General features: G+C 42.8%; 2 protein-coding genes across 3 annotated transcripts; both read right to left on the bottom strand.

Moving 5' to 3' along the window:
- Positions 1-3432: 3432 nt before the first annotated feature.
- Positions 3433-15399, bottom strand: LOC126385644 (RNA-binding protein 38-like). Its single transcript, XM_050037480.1, has 5 exons — positions 15330-15399; positions 14967-15240; positions 12595-12718; positions 11041-11095; positions 3433-5280 (listed from the first exon to the last, which is right to left on the bottom strand). Exons 2-5 carry the CDS (start codon positions 15177-15179, stop codon positions 4938-4940), a joined length of 735 nt encoding a protein of 244 aa, XP_049893437.1. The 5' UTR covers positions 15180-15240; positions 15330-15399; the 3' UTR covers positions 3433-4937.
- Positions 15400-17306: 1907 nt separating this feature from the next.
- Positions 17307-23445, bottom strand: rae1 (ribonucleic acid export 1). 2 transcript variants are annotated; one of them, XM_050038917.1, is made up of 13 exons: positions 23326-23445; positions 22503-22621; positions 22307-22411; positions 21417-21509; positions 21236-21322; positions 21064-21150; positions 20683-20754; positions 20468-20575; positions 20180-20286; positions 19909-19984; positions 18704-18898; positions 18503-18588; positions 17307-17909 (listed from the first exon to the last, which is right to left on the bottom strand). In XM_050038917.1, coding segments are annotated over exons 2-13 (1107 nt in total). In that variant the 5' UTR covers positions 22593-22621; positions 23326-23445; the 3' UTR covers positions 17307-17908. The 2 variants fall into 2 exon arrangements, with proteins under 2 accessions (XP_049894874.1, XP_049894873.1); XM_050038916.1 differs by lacking the exon at positions 17307-17909 and having other exon boundaries at positions 18499-18588.
- Positions 23446-26398: the final 2953 nt, after the last annotated feature.

Here is a 26398-nt window from a genome sequence, read left to right on the forward strand (position 1 = left end):
GTGACCATTTGGATTACATTTCTGATCACATATTTGATGAGGTAGAGTAGAATACGCTTTATACATGACGCTAACTCAGGCTGACTCACAGTTGTTTTTGTCCTACATGGTGTTCATGGTGGAAAACAAGAGGCGTCTTTGCCTGGTTGTGATTAAGCTTGACCTGGGGTCTGATAAGGTGGGACTGTTTTTATGACAGTTCTGAGGAATCCCTTGACGTCAGAGTTGCACGACGGAGTGAGAAGCGTGTGGTGAGTGAGATTTGACTGAACCTACTTTGCATGTGCATGTGAAAGAGAGGCAGAGTGACAGACGACTGAGAGAGAGAGTAAGCCTTATGGTGACTCAGCATAACAAGGTCTGGTAGGCCTGTATGACCTCGTTCATCAAGCTGACACCCGGCTCTGTTTCTGCTCCTCTCTGGTGGTATTCACAAGGAGAACGCCAAACGGAGAAAGGGACAGAGAGCCAGAGAAGATAGGGGAGAATAGGGAGGAGGAAAGGGAGAGAGAAACAGTGGCGTGTGAGGAGAAACAGGACCAGCGAGCGAGCGCTGAAGTGAAAAAGACAAGAAGAGACGTTAGGGGAGGAAAAAAGCACAACAAGCAGAAAAAGTTGAGCAAATAAATGTGTGAGTGAGATCACAAACAAAGAACAGGGAGGTGAGATAGTGGAAGATAAACAGTGAAGAGAGGAGAGGGGGACCAGAGCTGCCTCGCTACAGTAACAACCAGTAAACACAGCAACAGCGAGGACATCAATTCTGCTGAACGCAAGTGTGTTTAAAAATCTGTGACATGATTCAGCTTTAAAAAGTGCAACTTGTCCCAACACACTGACATGGCTTCTTTCAAGCTTCTTCCTTGACTTATGGTTGCTGTCTGGTTCCTGGACGCAGCTCCTGAACACAAAACACACCACACTGTTTCGCTGGAAAACAAAAGCTGATATATTCTGCACATCAACACACCACTGAATCTATTGAACGGACACCCCTGATAATGTTGTGCATTACAAACTGATGGTGTGGAGGTATAAAGACATGGCCATTCACACAATCTCTACAATCTTTACATCCAGCCCACATTATGTTAATGTGGCATAAATGTGAGGACATCTTGACCTCTGCTGCTTTGATGTTAACCATCTCGTTATCCATGCAAACAGCTTGGCTCTATATGCATGACCTGATTCTCAAAAGACGGAACAAAGTGAGTTCTGTATCAGTTTAATACGAAGCATGTCTTTTAGTTTCCCATGACGGGATGATTCTTTATTTACGGGATGGCTGGCAACCTCGTTCTTGGTCAGTGAATGCACCACTTTGGTCCAAATATCTCAACAACTACTGTGTGGACTGTCATGAGATCTTACACAGATATTCATGTTGCCCTTGAGATTAGATGAAATCTTTTTGATGATCCTGTGACTTTCAGGTAATCATTAGGTAGATGTTTATGACCAAATACCTGCTAAACTGATGGAATTCCCCTCAGTCTCAGCTGTACTTTGTGTTTCACGATAATTAGCAAACGTTAGCATGCTAACAGGCAAACATTGTATTTCCTAAACATCATTATGTTACCTTTGTCACCACTTTCAGAGCTTTTTGATGACTGATAGAAACACTGTCAGCCCATCAAAATCAATCCGAATTTACGGGGTGTACGTTGCTGAGACAGATGCACATGCACCACGTGCCTGCGGTGTTTACAGAACACTATCGTTCATCAGTGTGGATGCACACATTGTTATCATTACAGTCCTTATCAGTCTTGGTATGGACGGCCCTTTAGTGTTATTTTTATCTGCCTCTTGTACGTCTCCAAACTTAGTGGAAATACACTAGGCTACTAATTTGTAGCAGTACCCCTTTAAAAACTTTGCGGGCTGACAGAAAACCTTGGTATGATGGATCAGAATACAATTACATGAACTGAAACTGGCTGCAATGAAAGGGCACGTAATTAATTTCATGAGTAAATAAGGTCTGAGTGGATTTCAATCAAAACAAAGCACCGCATAAACATCTATTGAACTCAAGGCTGTATTGTAAATCACTACTGGGTAGATTACACCTTGGGCAACGACAAAAAGATAATGGATGTGTTTTTGTTTCTACCAACCTTGCCTGTGTTTTGTTCTCCAGGCCTAAGTGAAGTGTAGAAGTGACACATCTTCTAAAGAAGCTGATGTAAGCACAAACATGTAGAGACGCTGCTGGGAGACAGAGCTAGCTGAGCTTGTTTAGCAGAAAAAAAGCCCTGGGTAACAGGGCTTCAAACCTCTTTCTGGCAAACTCCTTTTTTTTTTTTTAAACACACAAACTCTCAGTGAGAAAGAGCGAAAGTAAACTTGCTGGCCCAGGGAACACCCAGCACCCCTGGCAGGTGGTGGTGTTGTGGCTTGATAAAGTCTGGGCCTCTTGCCCCCCCCCCCCCTTCACAGGATCTAACAGCACACACTGTGTCGATAACAAGCACACGCACACACATTAGTGAACCCCGTCACCCCCACAGGGTTTTCATAGTATCATCACGGCAGGATCAGCGTTTCGTTCTGAATACAGCGACACTGACTGCAATAACACGTACTGTAAACTCAAATAACTCGGCTGTTGGCATTCTGGACTCTAAATGTGGGTGACGGGATAAGGGTCCCTTTTTTTATTTTTATTTTTTAACTTTAAAGGGACAGTTCACCCCAAAATGAAAAGCACATATTTTTCCTCTTACCTGTAGTGCTGTTTATCAATCTAGATTGTTATGGTGTGAGCTGCGATATCAGCTGTAGAGATGTCTGCCTTCTCTTGAATATAATGGAACGAGATGGCACTCGGCTCGTGGTGCTCGAAGTGCCAAAAAGTACATTTAAAAAACTCAACAGCGATGTCTCTTTTCAGAAATCATGACCCTGTCACTCAAGATAATCCATAGACCTTGTTGTGAGCAGTTTCATGTAGGACCTATTTTCTTTCTACCAACTGCAGAGGAGAGTGTGCTTCTACTGCTAGCTCACCTAGCACCACAACATTATATTTGTGCGGTTACAAACACGAGCCTCTCATCCATGAGTAGAGTCACACTTCCCTTTGTGCGGTGACACAGTTGGCAGGTGTAGTTTGGTAGAAGGAAAATAGTTCCTTCATGAAACTGCTCACAACAAAGTCTGTGGATTATCTTGAGTAACCGGTTTGTGATTTTTTGTTGAGTTTTTTAAATAGATTTTTTTTTTGGCGCGTTGAGCACCACAAGCCAAGTTCCATCTAGTTCTCCTAGATCTCCAGCACTGGAACTCACGACAAAACAATCTAGATTGATAAACAGCACTACAAGAAAGAAGTAAAATCTGTATTTTTGATTTTCTAGGTGAACTGTCCCTTTAATCTTTGGCGCTTCAGTTTAACAATCAAAGAAGAAATCAAGAGGCATCTTTAAGTACAAATCTTTATTTCTATTTTTTTGGTATGGCTTCTTTGAAGGGACTGTAAAAGACATCTTTATTGAAAAAATCTAGAGAATTTCTGACGCAACCAGTCGAGGATCTACAAAGGAGCATCTACTGTAGTTGCCGTGCACCCGGGCAAATCCACTGACATGGTGACAGGACAAAAAACAAAATGAATACGACACCTGTGGATCTGCAGGTATGCCTCTGCAGGTTAAATGACATCAGTGCCACAACTATAGCCATAGTAACAAAGCTATTTTAACTTAGTACCTCATATAAATACCTACATATAAATATTGTAAATGTACTTGATGACTGAAAACATTTTGCTGTACATGAATGTCCTTTTAAGAGCAACAATTTGTGACAATCTCAGTGAGAAAAAGGAGAAAAAAAAAAAAATACACTGGTGTTTGAGCTCAGTGTCAGCTACCTTTCAACAAGAGCGCTCCAGGTCCCCGTCGCCCACATACTGCATGTGATTATCTACATCCATTTGAAATTATCGAGACCCAAGACAGATTAATGCGACTGACTGCTGAGAGGCCAGTTACAAAGGGCTCTCTGCACTTGGTTCTGTGGCAGGCGGAGGGGGAGGGAGCACTTGAAAAATCAGGAGATTCAAAAAGGAGTTTCTCATTTATTAAGGCCTCTTTAATTAATAAGAATTAAAAAAACGTGTAGTCCTGACATCGCAGTCTCAAAATAATGGAGATCCCACTGTCATGTCTTTCCATTTTGTCCTTGAGGTGAAATCTCTCATCGTCCTCCTGTGTGGAGTTGAACGCTGGAGGCTTGTTCGTGGGGCAGTCAGTGCTCTGCCTCACTGCTGATGGTACCAGGATGGGACCACAGATAGGCTGAGAGGCTGGCTGTACGCCTCCCCAAATCACCACCCTGTCTTCACCCCTGTATCCCACATCTGACTGTCCCCCAGTGTCCTAAAGCAGCAGTGCCCTTCATATCCACCCCAGATACTCTGGAGTCGGGAGGAAAGGTGTGACAGCTCTCCTATCATCAATATGTACCATGGACACACATAACTTACACTGATTGAGCCAAAAACATGATAACATTGATAATAATGGCATACAAATAAACATTGACAATGACATTAATACAATAATAAATGACGATAAAAATAATAATAATAATAATAATAATAATAATAATAAAAAATGAAGTGTCAGCTTCTGGAAGCCCTTGGAAGCGACCACATACTTTATGCTGCTTAGCTTCCCAACCTGAACCTCGACAGTCCTCCAACCCCTCCCAACCCCTTTACCCTTTAACCAATGAGCAAACGGCTCATCCTGATCGTATAGTGCAATAGTCCCACCCTTTTTCCTGAAAGCCCCTGCTGACGATAGCCGGGTCACCCTGTCGGGTGTTTTGCCATTCTCTATCCAAAGGTTCGCAACCACCACTCCCTCCTCCTCCTCCTCCTCTGCCTGTACTGCTCCTTTATCTCCGCTACCCTCACAGGCTCACTGCATACGGTCCGGCTGGATGTGCTGCTGCGGGGCGTAGTGCAGGAAGGCCTGGGCCGGGCCGGCGGCGGAGGGGAGGGTGGGGTGGACGGTGGCTGGAGCTGTGGCGGCGGCGGCTGGCCCGGCGGTGGCTGTGGGGCTGGTGGCGTAGCTGTAGCCTAGAAAGCCAGCAGGAGAGGCAGCGTACGGGTACTGCTGCTCAAAGGCTGCCTGGGCGTACTGGGTGTAGGCTGCACTGTAGTCCATGAAGGGGCTGCTGCTGACAGAGGTGGAAACCTGAGTGGGCAGCACCAGGCTGGGCTGCACATAGGCTTGTGGGTAGATGTATGGCTGGGCCAACCTGTACACAGACACAAAGACCAAACAGGGGGTTATTAAACAGAGGGGGGGCTGGAGCATCGAAGCAGATCTCAGGACCTGGCTGCTATTGTTTACATTGCTCCCAGAGGGCGGGCGTGTTGGGAATATAAACTCTCTGTTGGTGTTCTGAACTTAGAGTTCTCACACGGATATCCACTGTTATTAAAGACTAAATAGGCAGAGGAGGTTAGGAGGCGAAGGTGACTCAACCCTCTGTCTGTGTCAGTTAGTGAAACCTACAGAACCTGTTAGGTAGGGCCTCCTGAGGTAGACGGGAGGGGAGGAGTGGAAGGGGGGGTGAATGACAGAGTCAGCCGTTGCTGGCAGGTTTTCAAGCTCAGGCATCAACAGAGTGTTTTAACAGCTGCTGCTCTTCACTCGCTGAACACACTCAAACACACACACACACACACACACACACACACACACACACACACAGACAAAAAAGGGAAGTACATGAGGGTTGTGCAGAAGTTGCAGTCTCCTACTTCTCACTTGGTGTGTAAATCTCGTGCAGACTATCACAGGTGATGAAGCTAGCCGGGGGAGGTAATGGTGGCGAGGGAGCTCATCAGGGCTGGGTGCCAGGCTCCGCTGGGCCTCATGGGCCAGCTTTCAAATGTAGCTGATTAGAGCTGTGGGGACTGTGTCGTCTCTCCTTCTCTTTCTGTCTTTGCTTTGCCACTTAATACATGGAGGGAAAGGGAAGGGGAGAGGGCTTCAGAGGAATCTATTTTTAGTCAGGACCTGAAGTATCTCTCCTGGGTTTGTTGTCTAGAGGGAGGGATGGTTGTGGCAGAAAGGAGAAGACCCCCTCCTCCAAAAGGTGATGTAAGCCTTTATCTTTGATACTGTGCTTTCGGGGAAAACAAGACACACACCCCGATACAGAGACGAGATAGTCACAGCAAGTGTCACATTGACGTATGCTCGTCAGCGGCATCTCAGTACTGATGAAAATCTTCCTGTTGTGTATTTAAATTACATTGTTTTTGTCTACAGACTCAATCGTAAAGAAGAAGAGGATCAGTAATGAGAGGCAGCCGGTAAGTCCACACAGCAAAAGATGGAAGCATGCATGGATAGGGGATGTCATCACTCTCTCAAACACACACACACACACACACACAAGCCATACACACACCATGTCCAACCCCCTCCCTCCTCCACCCTCCACCCACCCACACAACAGTTACAACTGCAAACCCCAAACCATGCCATAATAGGGAAAGAGTCACACCGCAATCAGCCAAACCTCTTCAGTTCATATCACACAAAAAGAGAAAAGATAAAAAAGGCACTCCAATCCATCACAGCACACCGCACTGCACTCTCAAGCCATCACTGGCACCTTGGAGAGAGGCTGGCTGAGGGAGGAAGGATGAGGAGGAGGGGGCGGGCAGACATTTTCTGTCAAACCCCTCCTCGGGACTAGTCCTGCACTGTGGGCATCTTCTGATCGTCTGCTGGTACACTGGTCAGCTGGCAGCACAGAGCGACCATGGCAGAAGGTTAGATAGGAGGATGGCAGTGATTATTGTCAGCAACAGACCTTTTCATACTTGACAACAAAAACATTCTGATTGGGTCCCTTTGTATTTCCTGTTGGAGTGTTTAGCAGAGTATCTGTATGACATCAGCTTTAAAGGAAGTAAACATGGACCCAGGCTGTTGTGTAGCGATGCAATTCCAGTAAAAGTGTGCAGACTGAATCATTTGATGTCACACTAACAGCAACAATCACTTTCATTGCCGAGATATGTTAAACTGGCACACTTGTTTATTTCTGTGGTCATTTTCAGCCCTAACATAGTAGTTAAACACTGGGGTCCCACCTATCTGACATTTCTACTGACATTTTATGTACTATGTTACTGTATGTACATTGCTAGTGTTCATAGAACTCGAAATCAAGTAGTCGTTGATAAATCAAATCTACCGGCAGCTAGGCTAAATGTACTGCTGTGGGCAGAAACTTGTTTTAGCCACCTGAAAGACCCACTTAAAAATCAGTATCAGTCTAAGTGTACACTTTATTTGGAGTATTTTTGCCGCTTTTCCTTACACACTAAACAGTCGAGGCAGTGGTAGACCAGCAACTCCAGTGTTCTGTGAAGTAAAATTACTGCTTTTGTGAATGAAGTCTGGTGGCTTTGAGGCAATGGCTTCAGTGGCCTGTCAGAAAAGGCTGTCTTACAGCAAGGTAAAGCACTAAAACTATTATATAGATATAGCATACACTTAACCTTACGTCTTTTTCAGGTAAAGGTGGTTACAAACGTACAAATTAAGGCAGCACCGGCTAAGCACTGTTTGATTTAATATATGTGACGCAGGGGTTTTCTACCAGGAAATTATTGTAAGCAAACATTGTGATTCAGTCTATAACATCAGTCTGTAACATCATTAAGTCAATATAGATTTGTGTTCAAGAAGATCAATAAGGGTACAGAAATGTGGAGTTGCAGTGTGAAATTCAGAATAACAGAAAATCCCACTTATGATATGACACAGCAAACAAAATATATATATAGAGCAGGGCTGGTAGTTGCTAAGAAACCTGCATAAATACCCTGTTCTTCCATCATGAGGAGAAAATTAAAAAAAAAAAGTGATAAAATATCAAATAAAACCAGATAACAGTGGCCTGTAACAAGTAAGCGTGAGCCAAAGAAGGTAACCCCCACCCATCCATGAGCACAATCTACACTTGGCCCTCGCAGTGCCATTGAGCTACGTACAAAGGGGCATTCACTCTCACGCACAGCTTTCAAAGATGACCATACATTAATGCTGTGGGGCACATGTGCTTTCACTCGCGTCATGTATAATGAGCCTGCCTTCTTCGTGGCCTTGGCAGTGTGTCGCCACAGGCAGTTTGCCTTAATCTAGGCTTAAAATCAAGTGACCTTGTTTGGATAAAATGGAATAGAAGATAATGTAAATAATGTAAGCCTGAAGGGAGTTACGGAGAGACAAAGCACTCCTGTATTATATCTCTGGTGTGTGCAGGGAGATGTAGCTGTAACTGTAGCTTCTATATTAAGAGAAAAGAGGGATGGGAGCGAGGCAAGTTGGGGACAGTAGTGAGCTCCCGGGGCCACAGAGATGCCAGATGCCAAGTGGATTGTGGGGCAGTGGCAGGGGAATGTGGATGACGGCCAGAAGATCATAGGTCAGCTGGTTTTGTGCTGACGGCCAGTCTGGGTTTGACATAGCGTCACTCTGCGGATGGCAGGCCGAGACACAAGAGGGACACGCTCATCAGGAAACATTCTGATGCCCATGAACATTACACAAACACAGGCTGAGGCAATCATCATTATCAAGGCAGCATAATGAGCTGATGTGAAAATCCTGGGCGATAACACACTGAGCAGCTAAATATTTCTAGACGATAACACAAATGACCTTCAGCGCATGACTCACTGCAACACAAAGTGTGAAAACAGACGGGACGAGACTGGGTGGGGGAATTCAACAACACCTTACAATACTTGTAAGACGACTTGATATTCCTGCCTTCCCTCTTTGTTTGAGAGGATTGTGAATATTCTTTGGCGGCAGGAGGGAAAAAGGTGTTTTGTTTGGCACCTGTAGTGGTGGGTTTCCTAGGGAGCACACTGCCTCATTAAGCATTAGCTCCAGAATACACCCCCAGGTACCCTCCCCCTCAATCTCCTCTTTAACCCCCGTCCCCCGCCTCCTTCCTCCCAGTCTCACAGAGGTGTCAGTTTTCAGCGTCTATCTAACACGCTGGTAGTGGCAGCACTTTAATGGTAGACAAAGTAAAAATCTGTGCTCGATGAATAAAAAGCCATACATGTGACGTGGGAAAGTGGAGGGACGTGGAGGAGGTGATGCATGAGGGGAGATGAATCTGCAAGCACACTGACAACTCCTCCCCTCCCCATCAAAACAATGTTCCTGGCCTCAGTGACCCCCACTGGCCCTCACAGTCCACAGCATCTGCTGACCACAGCTATACACACACATACACAGCAGCAAGTCCAAACCAGCACACCACGGCTACACGCAATCTTCCAGACCAGCACTGTTCCAAACCCTACTTCAGATCATGTCCTCGCGCCATATGTTGTCGAGGGGTATAGGGTGGGGGGTGAGAAAAGCCACTTGTACGCTCTGCATCTTAGGGAGGCCTGCGTCTGTCACCCGCCATACAGAAGAAACCTCAGAGGCAGGCGGACAGGTGCTCCGTGCGCCTCTCTACGTCTCCGGGGTGGTGGTCATGGGAGATTAAGGGGGTGTAAAAGGTTGTAATACGAGCCAACACCTGTCAGGCGCATGCCTCAAAGCAGCACTGTGCTCCACATTTCAAACCCTCAGGGTTTTGGTGCCATCCATGCTCACTATGGTAGCAGGAGCTCGGACTAGGAGGGACTTTCCAGTGTCCTCCTATGATCTTGGAACATGATGGGACACATCCCTAGTGGACTCTCTACATTAATCATTCAGACCCAGTGAGATCATACAGAAGCTAAAATACACGTCTTACGTCTTTTTTGGGTTCATTAACTTCCAAAACCACCAAATGTTTCTTCTTTTGTCCCTTTCCCTGTGGACTGTCCTGGGATTTCCAAGAAGCTCTTTGGCACTCACATGCTATTAAGTCTTATACTGGATAGAGCCGCAACTAGTAATGATTTCATAATCTTCCAGTTATGTTTTTGATTCACTGAATGATCATTTAATTCATGGAATGTGGGAAAGTAGTTAAAAGAATCCTTAAATTTTCCCAGAGGGCAAGTTGACATTTCTAAAGCTGGATTCAGTGAATTTTTGTCATTCGTGCTTTTAATTTGTTATTGACTAGTAATTTTGTGTTCATCAACTTAATGTTTCTGCTCTACCCTGAAGATATATTTTGGGCTGCAACTATTGATTAATTTCATTACAGATTATCTGTTGATCATTTGTTTCAATTAAAGAAATAAGTTAGTCCATAAGATGGTGTGTGAAAACAGCGCTTGGTGAATTGCTGCTTTGTCTGTCCAAAATATCTTAAATTAATATGATTAAAAAATAGAAGAAAACAGCTGAAAAAACTCTCATATATAAGAAGTGACAACCAACAAATGTAGACATATATTTTTGAGAAAATAAACCATTAACTGATCAGAACTTTTGATGAGTTTCTGTTGATCAAATACTCACATTTTTTAAACACAGAAATGCTTCTCTAAACACTACGTGTCAAAACATGTACATAAAACAGCTTTGTAACGTTGACTTGACTTCTCGTGGTATTTTAATCTCTGGGACAGATCTGAGGTTGGGTGTGTATAATATGAGTGGCGGTGAGGGATGATATCGGAGAGCTGTGGGGGGTGAAGAGACTCATTACTGCAGTGTAATGGTCATTAGCTGCTCAGCAGACCACGGCTCCTAGACGCTATCCAGGCTGTTTCTACAACACAGCCACCTATAGAAAGCCCTCTCAGTGACAGAGTCCACTGAGGCAGGTACATGAGCCAAGAGGCTCCTGACAGAAGTCAACAAGCGAGTCACACATTCACCTCTGGAATGCTCTTCTATTACCGCAGATATGTGAAACATCACCCAGCCCTACAAAACTCAAATATGCTAATAGACTTCTTGTGGAGTTGCATGTGGACACAGAAACTGACATGTACTCTCCAGAGGCCCTGTTTGTCAAAGAAATAGTAGCCCAGTGGCGTCCCACAGAGTGTAATACAAGCACCCACTCCCGCTCACTTACCCATACTGCCTCTGGATGAGTGCTGGGTGAATGGGCTGCACTCCGATGGATATGCCTGGAAGATAGGAGGCCGGCTGTCAGACACACACATTTGCATTTACAGAGGAGGACCCGAGAACAATACACAGAGGGCACGGAGAGACAGAGGCAGTGCCTGTTTCAAACCTACCACAAATGGAACAACAGCTACAAATGCGAAATACGCAGCAGTAAAACATGGCTGACATAACTCAAAGTTATTTGGTATGTAAAAATAAAATATGCAGCATATGGACAGAGGGGCTCAGCGACTACTTGAATTTTATTTTCAATCACGACTTTGGTTTCCAACTACAATAAAAAAAATAATGCAGATGAAACCAATATATTGAAGCATTCTGTTATGAACTGACGCTCTTCTTTTGACTTGTGTTATAAATCAAGCGCACTCCTTTCCTTTACAGCGGTGCACTCAGTGTTGCCAACGTTTTGCTAGATTTAATGACTTTCAGACCCTTTTAGTGACTTTATTTCTAAAAAGCAACGAGCAACAAATTTACTGTCCTGTTCAGACCCTCAGGAAAAATACTGAAATATATTCAAAATTATTATATTGTGATTCATTTCTATGCATGCTGCTCAGAGTAATCGCAGACCAGGGCTCCTTTGCAAACAATGCAGGGTCTCTCCCTCTCTAGCACCATGTTTATATTTATATATTATTTAATTTATTCATTTCTCATATAGCCATTGATTTATTTCAGTTAAACTATATTTAAAGTTCAATAAAATCCACTGTTAAAGACATTTTTTAAGCTTAATAACCGTGTGATTTTTCTAAAGTGGGTAAGTAATCCTGACCTTACTTTTGACCAAAATAGTCATAATTATGATTTTTGCAATAATCAATAATTAAGCCCTCATAATTGATTGTCTAATTGGACTAAGACTGTCTGAACCCTGTATACCTGCTTGCAGCTCTTGTTTTTTACCCACTATCACTGTGGAATTTTGTTTTATGTCACAGATATTTTTATCTTATGTATTATTTTCTAATACGGATGGTATGATTTACGATTTTATCATGGATCGCAATAGAAAAAAAACACAATTGTGTCATAAGTTTCCATTATCAAGATAATCCCAAATATTCTCATCATTGTGAATATCGGTGAAAACAGACTCACAAGATGTTTATAAGTTGTTGTTTTTTTTTGTTTTTTTTATTCATGGGGGATTATGATTTATCATTACATTATTTAAGATTGTTTCTTTTTACTTAAAGGAATGTTCACTAAAAAAAGATGTGTGTCCTATCTGTGATACAATAAAATATTTGTTTCTTCAGTAAAGTGATTCCAGTATGTTTTAGGGCCATTTTCAGAGTTTTAAACATATTTTAATGATTATCCAGATAATGTTGTGAACTGCAACTATTTTGGCCTTGATAATCGTGACATGAAATTTCTATATCATCCCATGCCTGTGCTCTAATCACCATTGTTTGATGTGGATGGAAGTGCCATTATTTCCATGAGGTTCTGGCTGATTTAACTGAAACACCGTATATCTCACCTGTCTGTATGCTGCGGGGTTTGGCACCCAGGTAGGCCAGGTTCACATTGGCCTTCCTGCCATCAATTATGGGGTTGGGATCCTTGCAGGCTCTCTCTGCTGCTCCTCGATCTGTCATCGTCACCTGGTGACAGAGACAGACTCAGTTAAGACTCACAAAATCATTTATCCCATGTAACAAACAGACGGGTAGCAGAGTGTCCCCGGGCTGGTGACACATTAACTATTCAAGCAAAACAAAAACAGTTGAAATGCATAAAACAGGGCTTGGTCTGTTGGTCTCATCATAAAATCCCCCCTCAGGCTTTCCACTGTTTAGATTCTGTTTCTGTGAAGAAGAAGGGAAACTACAAACAAAGCACAATGATAAGCTTTGAAAACTGCCCACAGCAGCAGTAGCCAGCCACTTGACTGCCACTCAGCCACGAGCAGACCTGCTGAAATATGGTTCTGGGAAGAGCAACAAGGAGCTTATCCAATTAGGGACAAAATATTAAGGAGATTGGTATTAGTCCACCCCTCCTCTCTCCCTCCTGGCATTAGACGAGTCCTTCTGGTTTGATTGCCACGTTCTGCCAACTCAGAGGGTTCAGTCACCTCGGTGTGTGGACCAAGCTGCGAATGTAGGCCACCACGGCTCGCATTGTTTAAGGAGGAGGTTTTTAAAAGCAGTATGCCTCTTCTTAGTGGAAGGAGTCGGAACAAAGCCCACTCCAGGGCCTGTGTTGTGAACACACAGGAAGGAGCGAGGCTGTGTTTACACTGTGAAGAGCCTTGCTGTGGGGGGGTTCTACTAATCCACCTCTAAAGTGTGTTTAGAAAAAAGGTGCGCTCAGCTTTGGGGCACCTCCCTCCCCTCCTGCTGCTAGCTACCTCTCTGACTGGAACGCTCAGAAAACAGAATAAGCAGGTTGCCTCATGCCACACAGAAAGTGAGCAGAGTATGAAGTGCTGAGCTGCGGCGAGTATGTACATCTTGTCCCAGGCAGCACCCACATCGCCCTAAGCCTGTCTAACCTGAAACACCAGCCTCAATAGCTGTTGGATACCAGCTAGACTCACAGGACAGCTTTCCTCTGAGTTAGGGAGCTGATGTGTAAACACCCAGAGCAATTGTCTCACAATTCTGCCTTTAGAAATAAACACGCACGCATAACAGTTTTCCATTCCTTGTTTGGCCTGACAGTGTATTAGTGCTGATGTGTCTTTTCAAGGTTCTGGTAAATATTTGCATTTCTTGTGCTGCTTCTGTTCTTTGTGTCAATGACTATCTTTGTCTGCCTCAGGCAGGATAAGTCACCTATTATTGGAAGTTTAAATTAAACACCACAGCGGTCCTTGGATATTTCTCATTAATCTGACTTAAAGCAACTGTGGCCAAGGATGCAATTGTGATTAATGTAGCGGTAAACAGCACTTTTCCCCACCCCACACCATGAGCTAAAATCACATGGAAGGCTATATGAGGTACAACTTATCACTTATGTTTTATGAACTTCAAAGTATCTTCAATGGCTTGGACCAGTGTCCACAGACTCAAACAGATGAGATCAAAGGGGAATTTAACATAAATTTGTAGAATGCAAGTGAGCCAATTTGTTGATGCAGGAATTTCTCTCTCAGCAGCCAAGATGTGATGCAAATCATGTGCTATGGCCGACTGCTCTGGTCCTTGACAATGGAGGGCAGGGTGTGCAAGGTCAACCTCCCCACTGCTTCAAAATAACCATATAAAGCAAGCAAGGAGTGCACACTGTCTGTCTCTCTCTCTCTCTCTCTCTGTGTGTCTCTCTCTCTCTTTCTCTTTCTCTTTCTCTCCCTCTCTCTCTCTCTCTCTCTCACACACACACACACACACACACACACACACACACACACACACACACACACACACACACACACTCCCAAAGCCATAAGCTGGGGCTGCTCTGGGGTGAGTAAGGGGGGACTCCACTGGGGGGGTTGGACATCAGACATATGTTGAAATATAATCTTCTTAGTTACCCATCAACTTGTGTGATCCCTCATCCTCATTAAGCTAAAATAACAGCCAGTCAGGCGGAAAAACAGAAGTGCTGTGCAATTATGCGAATAAGCTTAAGTGGAGGATTACCTTTGACATGTATCTGCATGATTACATACAGTAAATATAACCAGTATGGCTGTGTGTGTGGTTATTTAAACTCCCATATGAAGAGAGGAGGAGACACAAACACAAGCAAGCAAGTGCAGACACTAAAACAAGAGTTTTAAAGACAGGAACTTAAGAGTATGGCAGAATTAGAGCAAAGAAGGAACATGCAATGTGGTCTGATGGTGTTAAAAACTGTGAGCTGCGTGTTGGTCTCGCGCATGGTGTTGTTTGTACTCACAAAGCCGTATCCTCTGGATTTACCGGTCTGTCTGTCCGTTATCACCACAGCCTCGTCAATGTCCCCAAAGGCCTCGAAGTATTTTCTCAGTGAGGCATCGTTCGTGTGGTACGGCAGCCCGCCGACAAAGATTTTGGTAAAAGTAGTGTCTTTCTGAAGCGGTGTGGGATGCATGACGTCCAGGGCTCCGTTGGTGAACTGATGCAGAAGCATTGGTCAGCCGGAGAGAAGACCGGAGGCACGCTGAATACACACTAAGCCCTTAACAACGTGCCTGCATCAGTGAAACAAACAAAAATAAATCAATATGTTACGCTGTAGTTTCCCTTCCGTGTTGTGACCCTCGCTCGAAGTTGTAGCAACCTGCTGACAGCTGTATTTCACGCTGCTCGAGCTCCTCCGGTCGCGTCCAAACTGGTTGCTTCGTTGCCGCTGCGAGAAAAAGTGCCGGGAGCTTTTATACGCCGCGCAGCAGGACACGCCCACACAGAACTCTTGACCAATCAGAGTACCCGCTGAGTGCCAACTTGTGCAGCGGCTCCTCCCATTGGTCCGCCTTCCCCGGCGCTGTGCTGCACCTGCTTTTGTCCTTTTAGGACACAAAGAAAAAGCCGTACTGTACGGCAGAAAGCGCGGCTCCGCCACATGGTACATTGTACTACTGTAATGAGGAAGTAATTGTCTTGGCTTCTGGCCTGAATCACCGTTTCAAACTTCCAAAAAGCACTCGTCAAAGTCTGCTTATTTCCCCACGACTTCACTTTGTAATCATGACATGGCACTTAAAGCCTGACTGAGCACTAAATACAGGAGTTGTGAGTACTTTAGTGCAGCTGAAACAAAAGGACACAAACCACACCACTACTAAAACACAATCAACTCTTTAACCTGATTTTGTAATCTGGATTGCTGGGTGCATGCTGGATTTGTAACCTTCACCTTAAACATCTTGTATCATTAAAGGGAAACCACATCACAGACAAAGTACTTGTGCCTCTGTAATAGTCTTAATGTAGTCATTTTTAAACCTTCCTCATTTGGTCTCATGAATATTACAAAGTTGTAAAAAAGGTGTTACCTTTGGACTCATTTTTTACAACTTCACACCACTGTTGTTTTACTATGTTACCTTGCATTCCACTCTTCTTAGGTATGCAGGCTCGGGGACTGTGTTATGCCATATACATGTTTGTGTTGTTGCAGTTATTTATGTTGCACGCTGATCCTAGAAACACCATTCTGCATCAAAACTAGAAACTTGTTATGCCTTGCACAGACATATATGGTAAAATGACAATAAACTGGATTGATTGATTGCTCTATTAGAGCCTGGGGCAGTGTCACACTACAATTTGAAACATCCATCTTTATGTATAAAGTTGGTGTGGTTATTTCTAACTCCTTTTTGAAGTGGCAATGTCAGAGTTCTAGGACAGATACACATGGCTGTCTTTTTGTGAAAGACTGGTTAAAGTACAGTATGATAAATGTCATTGGGCCCGCCACAACAGGCCACCTCTTATTACCTAATCATAAAAGCAAATGATTGGCTCATTTTGGAAAAAAAAGGAGCAAGTGTGCACTTGAGCTCGAAGCTTTTTGTGTCAGTGTTATGCCTTCTGCACGCCCCTGCGCGCTACCCATTAACACTAATAACCTCTGCGTAGGAGAGGGCAGATCCAAGCGTCCACAGCAACAGGTCAATCCAGCAGTTTTAGAACTGCTCGACTGTTCAAATAAAAAATAATAACTCTGCTGGTGCCTGTAGAAGCCAGAGACTCGGCTTCATTTATGATCATGGGTGCATTCAACCTGGACCATCAGTTAAAAGAAAATCTGTGCAGCTTCAGTGAACAGCACAGGAGACAGTGATCTGGAGGAGTGGTACCAGTGTCACCCCATGAAAGCTGAGAGGAGCTGGTGAACTGTGGCAGCAACTTATCTTCCCGCCCCTGGTGCCTTGGAGCTCCACTGCTAAGTACCAAGGGTCAGGCTAACAGGGAGGTGATACTCTAATGACCTCAATAAAAAGGCATTTAATTCACACCTTCTCCTCTATGAACTGGTTCACTCTTCACACATGGCCTTTGTAGCTGCCCATACTACCTCATTCATATCCTCTTGATAAATCCCCCCCATTTCCAGCTGTGGTTCCCTCAAAAGGACTTAATCTGGTTGAAGAACCCCACTGTCCTGCTTTGATCTCATTTGTCCTGCTTAGCTCCTTGACCTCTCAGCTCTCCCACTTCTCTGCAGGTGACTGCCGCAGTTTTCACACTTAAGGCTAAATGTTCCCCCTGGTGGTTAACTCGGGTTAAAACAAGCAGACAGGAGGGGTCATTGTGATACAGATGTTGTCCAATGTTTATCATTTTGTGTTGTGGTGATTGCAATGTCAGACCCACATGATGAGAAGATTTACAGCTGAAACACGAGATAGTGGTTGATGGTTTCGCATGCACAATACAGTTCTGTGAATCCCAACAAACATTACACAGCCAGTACACATCATTTTTAACCTACTCCCTCAGGTTGGAATAAACATGTTCAAATCTAATAGTATGCACTTAGTTATTTATTATACATCCCAGTTTCATTCATGGACCTAAACCACGGAGTAACAGCAGATCTTAAGAGAGTGAAGAGTCTTTGGAAAGCTGTAAAGAATGAGGAGCTGGACACATTAAAAAAAATCGAAACATCAAGATGAATGACACATAAAGCCCTCCCCTTCTATGATGACCTCTACGACCAATTGTCACGCAGCTGTCATCAACGCCAGGTTGGGTAGGCCCCTCTGATTGGTCCATGCACAGTACGCAGCACCGCGGCATTGGTCCAGGTGTTTGCCGAAAGGAAGGAGTCTGTCTCGAGCGTATACACACACTAAAGCAGCAGGTCTTCCGCATTTCCCCACAAGAGATGTGACTTGGCACGACGAATCTAAAGACAGGAGGCAGCGGTCAGTCACAAAGAACATTTGTCTTCATTTTTGTCAAGTTTATTTCTGAGAGGGTGATCAATGCATCCCTTGTTGCACAGAATAAACAGTATCACAAATATCAATCTTTGCATTGATGTTAATTCATTGTAGATCATTGCTTGCCTGTGCTCAATATTTCTTTTCTTTATGTCCATGTCCATAATTTAATAAATAACACTCCTTAAATAAGTTTTTATGTCAATAAATACACTGCAAATGCTCACTGCTTAGCAGCTAAATGCTCTAAAAATAGCCAGCAGGTTTCATCTCAAGATTCCTGAATGCACAGGTGCAAATGCAGCTTATATAAACTATTACAGCAGAAACCACACAAGCCTTCACTCAGGTCAGTACAGTACCATTTCCATACAAAATGGCTACTTGTAGCAGTACACAGCATTGCTGAGATCTGAATCCTGTCTATCGTCACTGCCCACATCCACGCATGCCACTGATCGTGGGGTGCCTTGAAAGGCCCCAGTGAGGAAGTGGGGCAGCCCCGTACAGCGACCGCGGTCTCCCGGTTAACAGACAGTGGCTGCCCTTCTCTCACCATTTCTTGTTCCGAGGCTTCAGCTCCTCTGCAGCGTTCCTCAGGAAGATGTAGTTCTTTTTCTGGGGGTTGTAGTATTCATGGCCCTAAGGAATTTACATGAGAGCACACAATACCACAAAACGTAAGAGAGGGCCAACAAGAGGTGCATGCCAAGAAAACACTTGCTCACAACTTTTGTTAAGATTTTACGCCTCTTACCTTCGACCAGTCGTAACTGGAAGCATATGCAAAGATGTTGCCGTTGTGGTTGAAGCAGCAAGCTGTAATGGGCTGGTCGAGCTGCTCTGAGGTCTTCAACTTGGTGCGAGCGTCTTTGTCCCAGAAGCTGAAGCGTCCGTCTGAGCCCACAGTAGCCAGCGTGCCATGGACAGGATGGAAGGAGATGGCATTCACCTGATCGGAGAAAATGGAAATCAGTAGGTGAGGTATCATCAGGAGTCAGTGAAAAGATAAAAAAGGGCTATCTAACAAGATGGTGTCTACCTAATTATTTTTAAAATAATGAATATGAAAAAACAAAAACAAAAAAACAAAAACAAGAGGGAATAATGCAATTACTCAAAGGCTACAGCAATTATATCATAACGGGTGTGTTTAAACATGCAGATGACATAAATGTTAAGCCATATTCACATTAATAATGACTTCAGATTTTGAACACTGTGCTAAATTAAACACTATTAAGAGGCCTGTTTAACAGCAGATGTGACCCGTCGTAGAAAAAACACAGGTGCAATTAATTCAGGGTGTCTACAGACATCAGACACTTGAATTTAATGCTTTTTTAAGACCTTTTCAAGATATTTCTTAATTTGTTTCAAGCATTGCTGGTAAGTATAAAGGTTAGTGTCTGTATGGTCTCATGCAGAGGAAGGTCTTATGTAGGAATACAGTAATTAGAGTGAGTTAGGATAATCTACATTTCACAGTTAAGTACAAGGTTAAAGTAAAAACACAGTATTAGGTTTAGTGGTATGTTTAAAGATTTGTAACATCAGTAATGTCAACTTTCATGCAGAAGAGCTTGACTCATTTTGACAAGAAGAAATTAATAGATGGATCAATGAAATGATGGACTGTTAGTGGCAATTAAGATCTCACAAATTCAAATTTAAGACTGATGACTTTTAAGGCATATGCTTCTAAAATTGAATTCAAGACCTTTTAAAACTTTTTAAGGACCTGCAGAGACCCTGTAATTACATTCAGTTTAGTTTTACTAAATATAACAAGCAAAAAATCTGCTGTGAAAAAGGTCTATGTAACACGTTGCATCAAAACAGTTGACAATAAAGTCCCCAAACTGGTATAATTTGTCAATGTTCCAATAAAAAATGCAATTTAAGAGCACGGGACACATTTCTTTCACAATGCCAGCACTGTTTTTGAAATTCAAAACTCACAGCATAGATGTCCTGTGGAGTGGTCGTGTTGGTTCCATTCGACCTGTGGCACTTAAAGGTGAAGTTGTCTTTGGCTCTGAAAGAAATCAGGGAACACATTCATTTCATATTTTGCTTCGGGCCTTTGACAGTAAGAGCAGTGCTTTTTAAATTATGTAAAATCAACATAGTAATAAAACATGCTTGCACTTCACTTGATTAAAGAAACATCTGTGGCAAGACTTCAAAAAGTTCATTCGCTGAAAGGAAATTGATTGTTTTAGACACTCACGGATTGGGAGGGTTGATATAGTGGATGGCCACTCGACCCTCAATGCTTCCCAGTGCAAAGCCTGTGGGCTTGTTCTGCTTGTCCTTGAATATGGCAACACAGCGGTGCTGCAAAATCAGGGCAGAAAAGTACACCGGATTAAAAGACAGTCATACATTTAAAGTAAATACCTTAAGTCCATCTTAAAGTCAAAGAATATGGGTGAACAGAAAACTACCAGAATGAGTGGCTCAATCCATACAAGGAGATATTAGAAGAGGAAATATTTCATAGAGGAGGAAAATTCACCTGATGTTTAAGAGGAGAATCTATTCTGCGAAACTCAGACGGCTGGTTCTCCAGCTGGTACACTATCAGGCCTCTCTCAGCTGTGGCAACCACCGCCATGGGGTACACCTGCATATAACCAAGAGAAAAGTTAATAACACACACACACAAAAAAGTCACATATTTAATTATCTACTCGCCAAGTATTCATGTCATACTCTTGAAAAACCACTTACAACATCTGCACAGTAGCATCTCTCTGGCATCTGCAGAGACATCATGGGGTTGGGAGAGCGGGTGTCCCAGAACTGAACAGAAAGACAGAAAACCTGTCATGTGCCTTTGTGCTATATAACAAAGTTTGATATGCCACTTCCTGATCAGCTCCTGATTGTGGTTGTAGTTATGCATCAAGAAAACAAGTCTCAACAGTGGCTACCGCCGATTGTTAATATTCCAGAGATGACTGAAATGAAGTTTACCTGAAATCTGTTTTGGAAGCATAGTGACTGATCCTATTTCATTGTCTTGTCTTTTTTTCTAGATGTTCTTGGACCCTAGATGCAAAAACCAAATGTATATTTTTTCAGCAGATGTGCTGCAATGTGCTGTTGTACCTTCAGTGTTTTGTCCCAGCTGCCAGTCATGATGCAGCTGTAGTTTGGGGCTTTTATCCAGTGGATTGCTTTGATCGGACCATCATGCTGCGGAGAGAAGTGGTGAGAGGTGTAAGATGATTCCTGCTTCATTCTTGTGACAACATAGTTGATGTGTAAGCTGGAATCCAACCTGTGCAATCTGCATTGCTTGATTGCTGTTAAGATCCCACATCTTGGCTGTTTTGTCACAGGAAGCAGTGAAGACTTTACTCCCATCCTGGTTAAAGAGGTTAGCACATCATAAATTATTCCAAGGCCCAGCAGATGGCATCTACTACAGGGCTTCAATTACACTGTATTTGAAGACTTACATCACTCCAGCATGCATCCAGCACTGGACCTGTGTGCATCTGTTGGGCTTTGGGGACAGTCTGTCCATTGTCCTGAACCTCCCAGCAGCGGACCTAAGGTCAGATGATACCACAGTGAAGTTTTGTTTACTTGTGAACATAGAGCTCTCCAGGAATGAGTCCTAACACCCTGAAACGAGTTAGCATTTCAACACTCTCCTTTGTCTCAAAGTTGATGGGTTTTTGAATGGGTTTTTGGTTAGATGCCTGAGATAAGGTCTGTGGTTAACACAAGATGAAAAGACTTTCACATCTTGTTCTGTGACATAAAATATGCGAGGAAATACCCAACTCGTGAATTTTGAAGCTTGTATGTGTCTTAAAAAAGGTGGTTGCTCACAAGTGGCTAAAAGACTAAAGAACATCATCAAGCTGAACATGGCTTTGCAGCCTCATTGTGGTGGGGATGTTAATGTCTTGTCACCGTGTCGTAGTTTGTATATAGCCTAACATTAGCTTTTTGCCTCTGGTGATTGCTTTTATGCTTAAAAATCCTGTGGGAAAATGATCTTGATTAACAAAATGTGCAAGTGTCATCAAAGTTTGTTCTCCACAAAGCTTATTTTCTGCTATAACTCAAAATCCAACAGAGAAATCCTACAGGCTTTTTGACATGGGAGCTAGAGCAACGCTAACTTCCATGTCGGCCTACAGAAAAACATCGTCCCTCCAGTACTCTACAGTACAGGCTCATTCTCTAGTGCAGATGTAGTCCTTCATGAGAGACAGGCTTGGTGAGGCGATCCTCCTGAACCTCAACTGTACTCAAACCTCATTACAATTATGATCCATAAGCTATAATAATATATCTACTATTGTACACCATTATTATGAGTGAATAACTGACTCACATCGTTGGCCCAGGATCCCCCAATGAGGAAATTCCCTGGCATGGTGGGGGGACTGAATGCCAGACAGCTGATGCTGTCATCTGGAGGCGAAGTCACTTCAACATCCTGTTGGACAATGAACGCACAGTTTTCAATGACCAATCGCAATGTATAAAAGCCATGTCAAAGGCCTTTGTCCTTTCCTGTGCTGTTTTACCTTCATGGGATTATGACTGTCTGTTGTTGCGTTCCCAAAGACACCGGTCCCTCCTGTCCCAAACCCGGAGGTTGTCCCAAATAAACTCATAGTGCATTAACCTTTTTCCTTATGCACGCCTGAGAAAGAGAAGATACAAGCACGGTGTTATTTCACACAATAGCAGACTACATTCATCTGACTGCAGTTGTTGAGCGCAACAATATCATAAACAGCCAAATCATGGTAACAGGTAAGGACCATTAGGTGATGCAAACTGGATGTAGCGTTAAATCCAAAAAGGGCGTGCTGTGTAGATTGAAAGATAACTAACATCACAGCTTTCACATAACACGAGATAGCTTTCGATTCCTGACATGTATCATTGCACTCAGTTAGCAAGCTTATCGCTAATCAGACAGGTCACATATCGGGAAAACATGAGTAATCGAAACCATAACAGTTGACACCTGACAAGACGTAGCTGGGCAGCTAACGCTGATGCTAACCAACGTTTCCTCAGTTACCGTAGCTACCGTTAGCTTCTAAATGCTACTGTTAGCTAGCTTGTTAACATGGTAATATAAGGGCAATTTAACCGTGTGTGGTATGTATAATACATTTAAGCATACACACTGCTGTTTAACCATTGTGTTGGTCAGAAAATAGACAAGATAATTCAACGCTAGCTGACGTTAGCTTAGCTAGTTTTGCGACCATAACGTTACTGTGGCAGGTAGCTAATGTACCGGACTAAGAACTGTCCTGTGAAATATTTACAAACACCTTATGTGAACACTGCACCATTTGAAGAACTGTCTCATAACTGCGTGAGTATACATACCCAGAAGTTGTTAAAGTATGGCTATAAGCCGTAATGATTAAAGTGCCAAAACAATTTGGCGCATCAGAAAATGTGGCGCTTATTCCCTCGGGTGTGTCGCAGTTTGGTGACGTATTCAGCCGGTAAAAAAAAACATGCAGTGTCACGAGTGAACGCTTGGGGGCAGTGTGTGACATCAAGTCTCTTCACCCTTCAGAGAAACTCAGAGCTGTGTAGGAGTATGAGCTGCTGGGTTTAGGGTGAAGTCAGGTAATGGGTGACATCAGGTAAGATGGGACAAATAAGGTTCTACGTCTTGGGCTCTTTTAATATTAGCAGCCAGTCATCACTACACGGATTGTAGAGTAGAACACCTGAGGGTTGGCTCCTTTGAAAAGAGCTCCACAGCCTACTGATAGTCAGACGATGTGCTTTATGCTTGTTAAAGTATGAAACTATCATTTTGATTGATCTGAGATAACCAGGATTGGAACAACAAAGATTAAAAAAAAAAAAAAACAGTGGTCCCACAACTTGCAAATTAAGCTCTGTGGCATTCTGATTTTCTCTTTTTGGTAATAAGAGTACTTCAGTTAAAACAACAAGGGTATAAAATTGTTGCAGGATGTTGCTTTTTATTAACTGTTTCACTTATAATCAATTTTATTTCACAATACAGTTTAATTTTTATGTAATACGCTTTTTATTGAGTACTTAATGCATTCAGGTAAAGACTATTTTAGTATTTTTGTCACATAAAACAATATTAAAGATGATGCAGAGAGTTCATGACAGCCACAATAGTCCAGAATTTGTAATCGCTGTTACACACGCACATGTCAGTTGTGGATATTTGGTCCTTCTTAAAGTCAGTGAAGGGTTCCCTAAATGGCTGAATTTTAATAAGGCTATGTCATCAAATCCCACCGACGGATGGTTCCAGTGTCAAGGATCTTTTGAATTCTATCGAGGACCAAGTCCTTCCTTCAGAGAATATTTAAGGATGCATGTGTGTATCCTCAATGGGCTTGAAGTACCCATAATTCTTTGCCAACGATATGCGCACAAATTGAAGGCGGGGCATCAATTAATCTGACTTTACTTGTATAGCACTTTTCATACAAACAGAGACACACACCTGGGCACTTGCTAGCCTGTTCCAATGTGTGTTCACCAAATGCTAGCAAGGAGTCTTGCCCAGCCTCTGTGGGACTCAACATGGAAGGATCGGTCCTACCAAGGAAGCATCCTTGACTTTGAGAACCACCAAAGGAAACAGACAGAGAAGAACAGGGAAAGCATGGCAGAAGAGTTTGACAATATTTTTGAAGTTAATGATTTAATGAATGAAATGATAAATTGATTTAACCATTTGAAAAACAAACAAACATTACTGACCCATTTTACGTAAACAGCTGCCACATTTTACCTGAACATGTCATCGGAGTAAGTGAAGGGTCCTTGATGTTTTGAAAATCCAAACTATATTAATAAATATTTTACTCTGCAGCGTATTTTTTTCAATAGATACATAGTAGTGATACATAACAAACTCTCAACCAAGCTACAGCTTCATACTGAAAATGTATAGTTGATACTGCAACATTGTCAGAGTTCTGAAAATACACAAATGTTACCTTGGTTTAGGCTGTCTTTCAGGAGATGTGATGATAAAATCAGTGCCCAAATGCAAAACGATAACAAAGCAAACATTTATTTGTTATTGTAACACAGTAAAATGTTCAAATGACTGTAAAAGAAATGCTTTTGTAGGCCTTCATCTCTGTTGTCCATGCTGCTCCATTAACCCCCAACACAGTATACCTGAGGCCTTTTTATGCTCTGAGGCATAACATTTTACCACTTCAGTTTGAACAGGTGAGACGTGTGTGAGACCTGTTGGTAACAATAGTGTTTCATTTTGAAGGCCAGTGTTTTCCAGGTCAAAAAAAGTTGTGCTAAGTAACAGAGTTTGTGCTCAGAGTTCAGCAGTCTGGAGTCTTGTTGATCCATGAGCTGCAGGTTTCCAAGTGTACGCAATGAAGAAATACTGTAAAAAGTAGGTAAGCAGTACTTGAATAAATGTTGCAGTTGGTGAAGATGACTGAGCTATTTTTGCTACTTTATATGCTACTGGATATTGTAATCTATAATAGTTATAAATATTTGTCAAATGATTGTGTGTTTTGAATGTAAAATCTTAATCTGTAGAGTAACACATGTCAGATTGATGCAGTGGAGTGACATGTACAATGTTTCCAACTGAAGTGTAGTGAACTAGAAATACTTCAGTTAAATAGGTCTGTAAGTCCTTAAAAAGGTTACCGAATAATACAGTGTACTTTTGTACATTCCAACACTGACAATAACCATGGACACACAATTCAATTCATTTCAATTAAATTTTTTTTGTAAAGCCCAATATCAAGAATCACAATGTGCCTCAGAGGTCATTCCTCTGTCCTTGGACCCTCACAGCAGATAAGGAAAAGGAAGAGCAACTGAGGAGGGAACCTGCTTCCAGGACAGACAGATGTGCAATAGATGTTGTACAGAACAGATCAGCATATTAAATTTGCAGTAATCCATATGACACAATGAGACATAAAGAGAGACAGAGACAGAGAGAGATGCAGCACAGACAGTAATTACAAGAGCTACAATAACATTCATTTTAGTAATAATGTTATAATATTAATAATACCAGTAATTTGATAGCATATGTTGTAAGTATATATTACTATATGATGCATGTGACAATAATAATCATATGTGTAGGCTATAATAACAGTAGAAGTATGACTAATCATAACAGCAGTAGTAGTAGGCATCAGGCAGGACCACGGCAGCAGCACAACCACACATGTCACACTATACAGGCACCGCTGCGATATGAGTTAATCTGAGAGACAGTGGAGCACAAAGGCTCCGGAGAAGAAGCCAAGTCAGTGATGTAAATGTTAGCAAAAGAAGAAGAACCAACTTTTCAGAATCTGACAGCGAGAGAGAGAGAAGGAGAGAAAGGGCTCAGTGTATTATAGGGGGGTCCTCCGGCAGACTAGGCCTAAGTCAGCCTAACTAGGGGCTGGTACAG

Source organism: Epinephelus moara, chromosome 24 (genome assembly GCF_006386435.1).
Source record: "Epinephelus moara isolate mb chromosome 24, YSFRI_EMoa_1.0, whole genome shotgun sequence".
Taxonomy (NCBI): Eukaryota; Metazoa; Chordata; class Actinopteri; order Perciformes; family Serranidae; genus Epinephelus; species Epinephelus moara.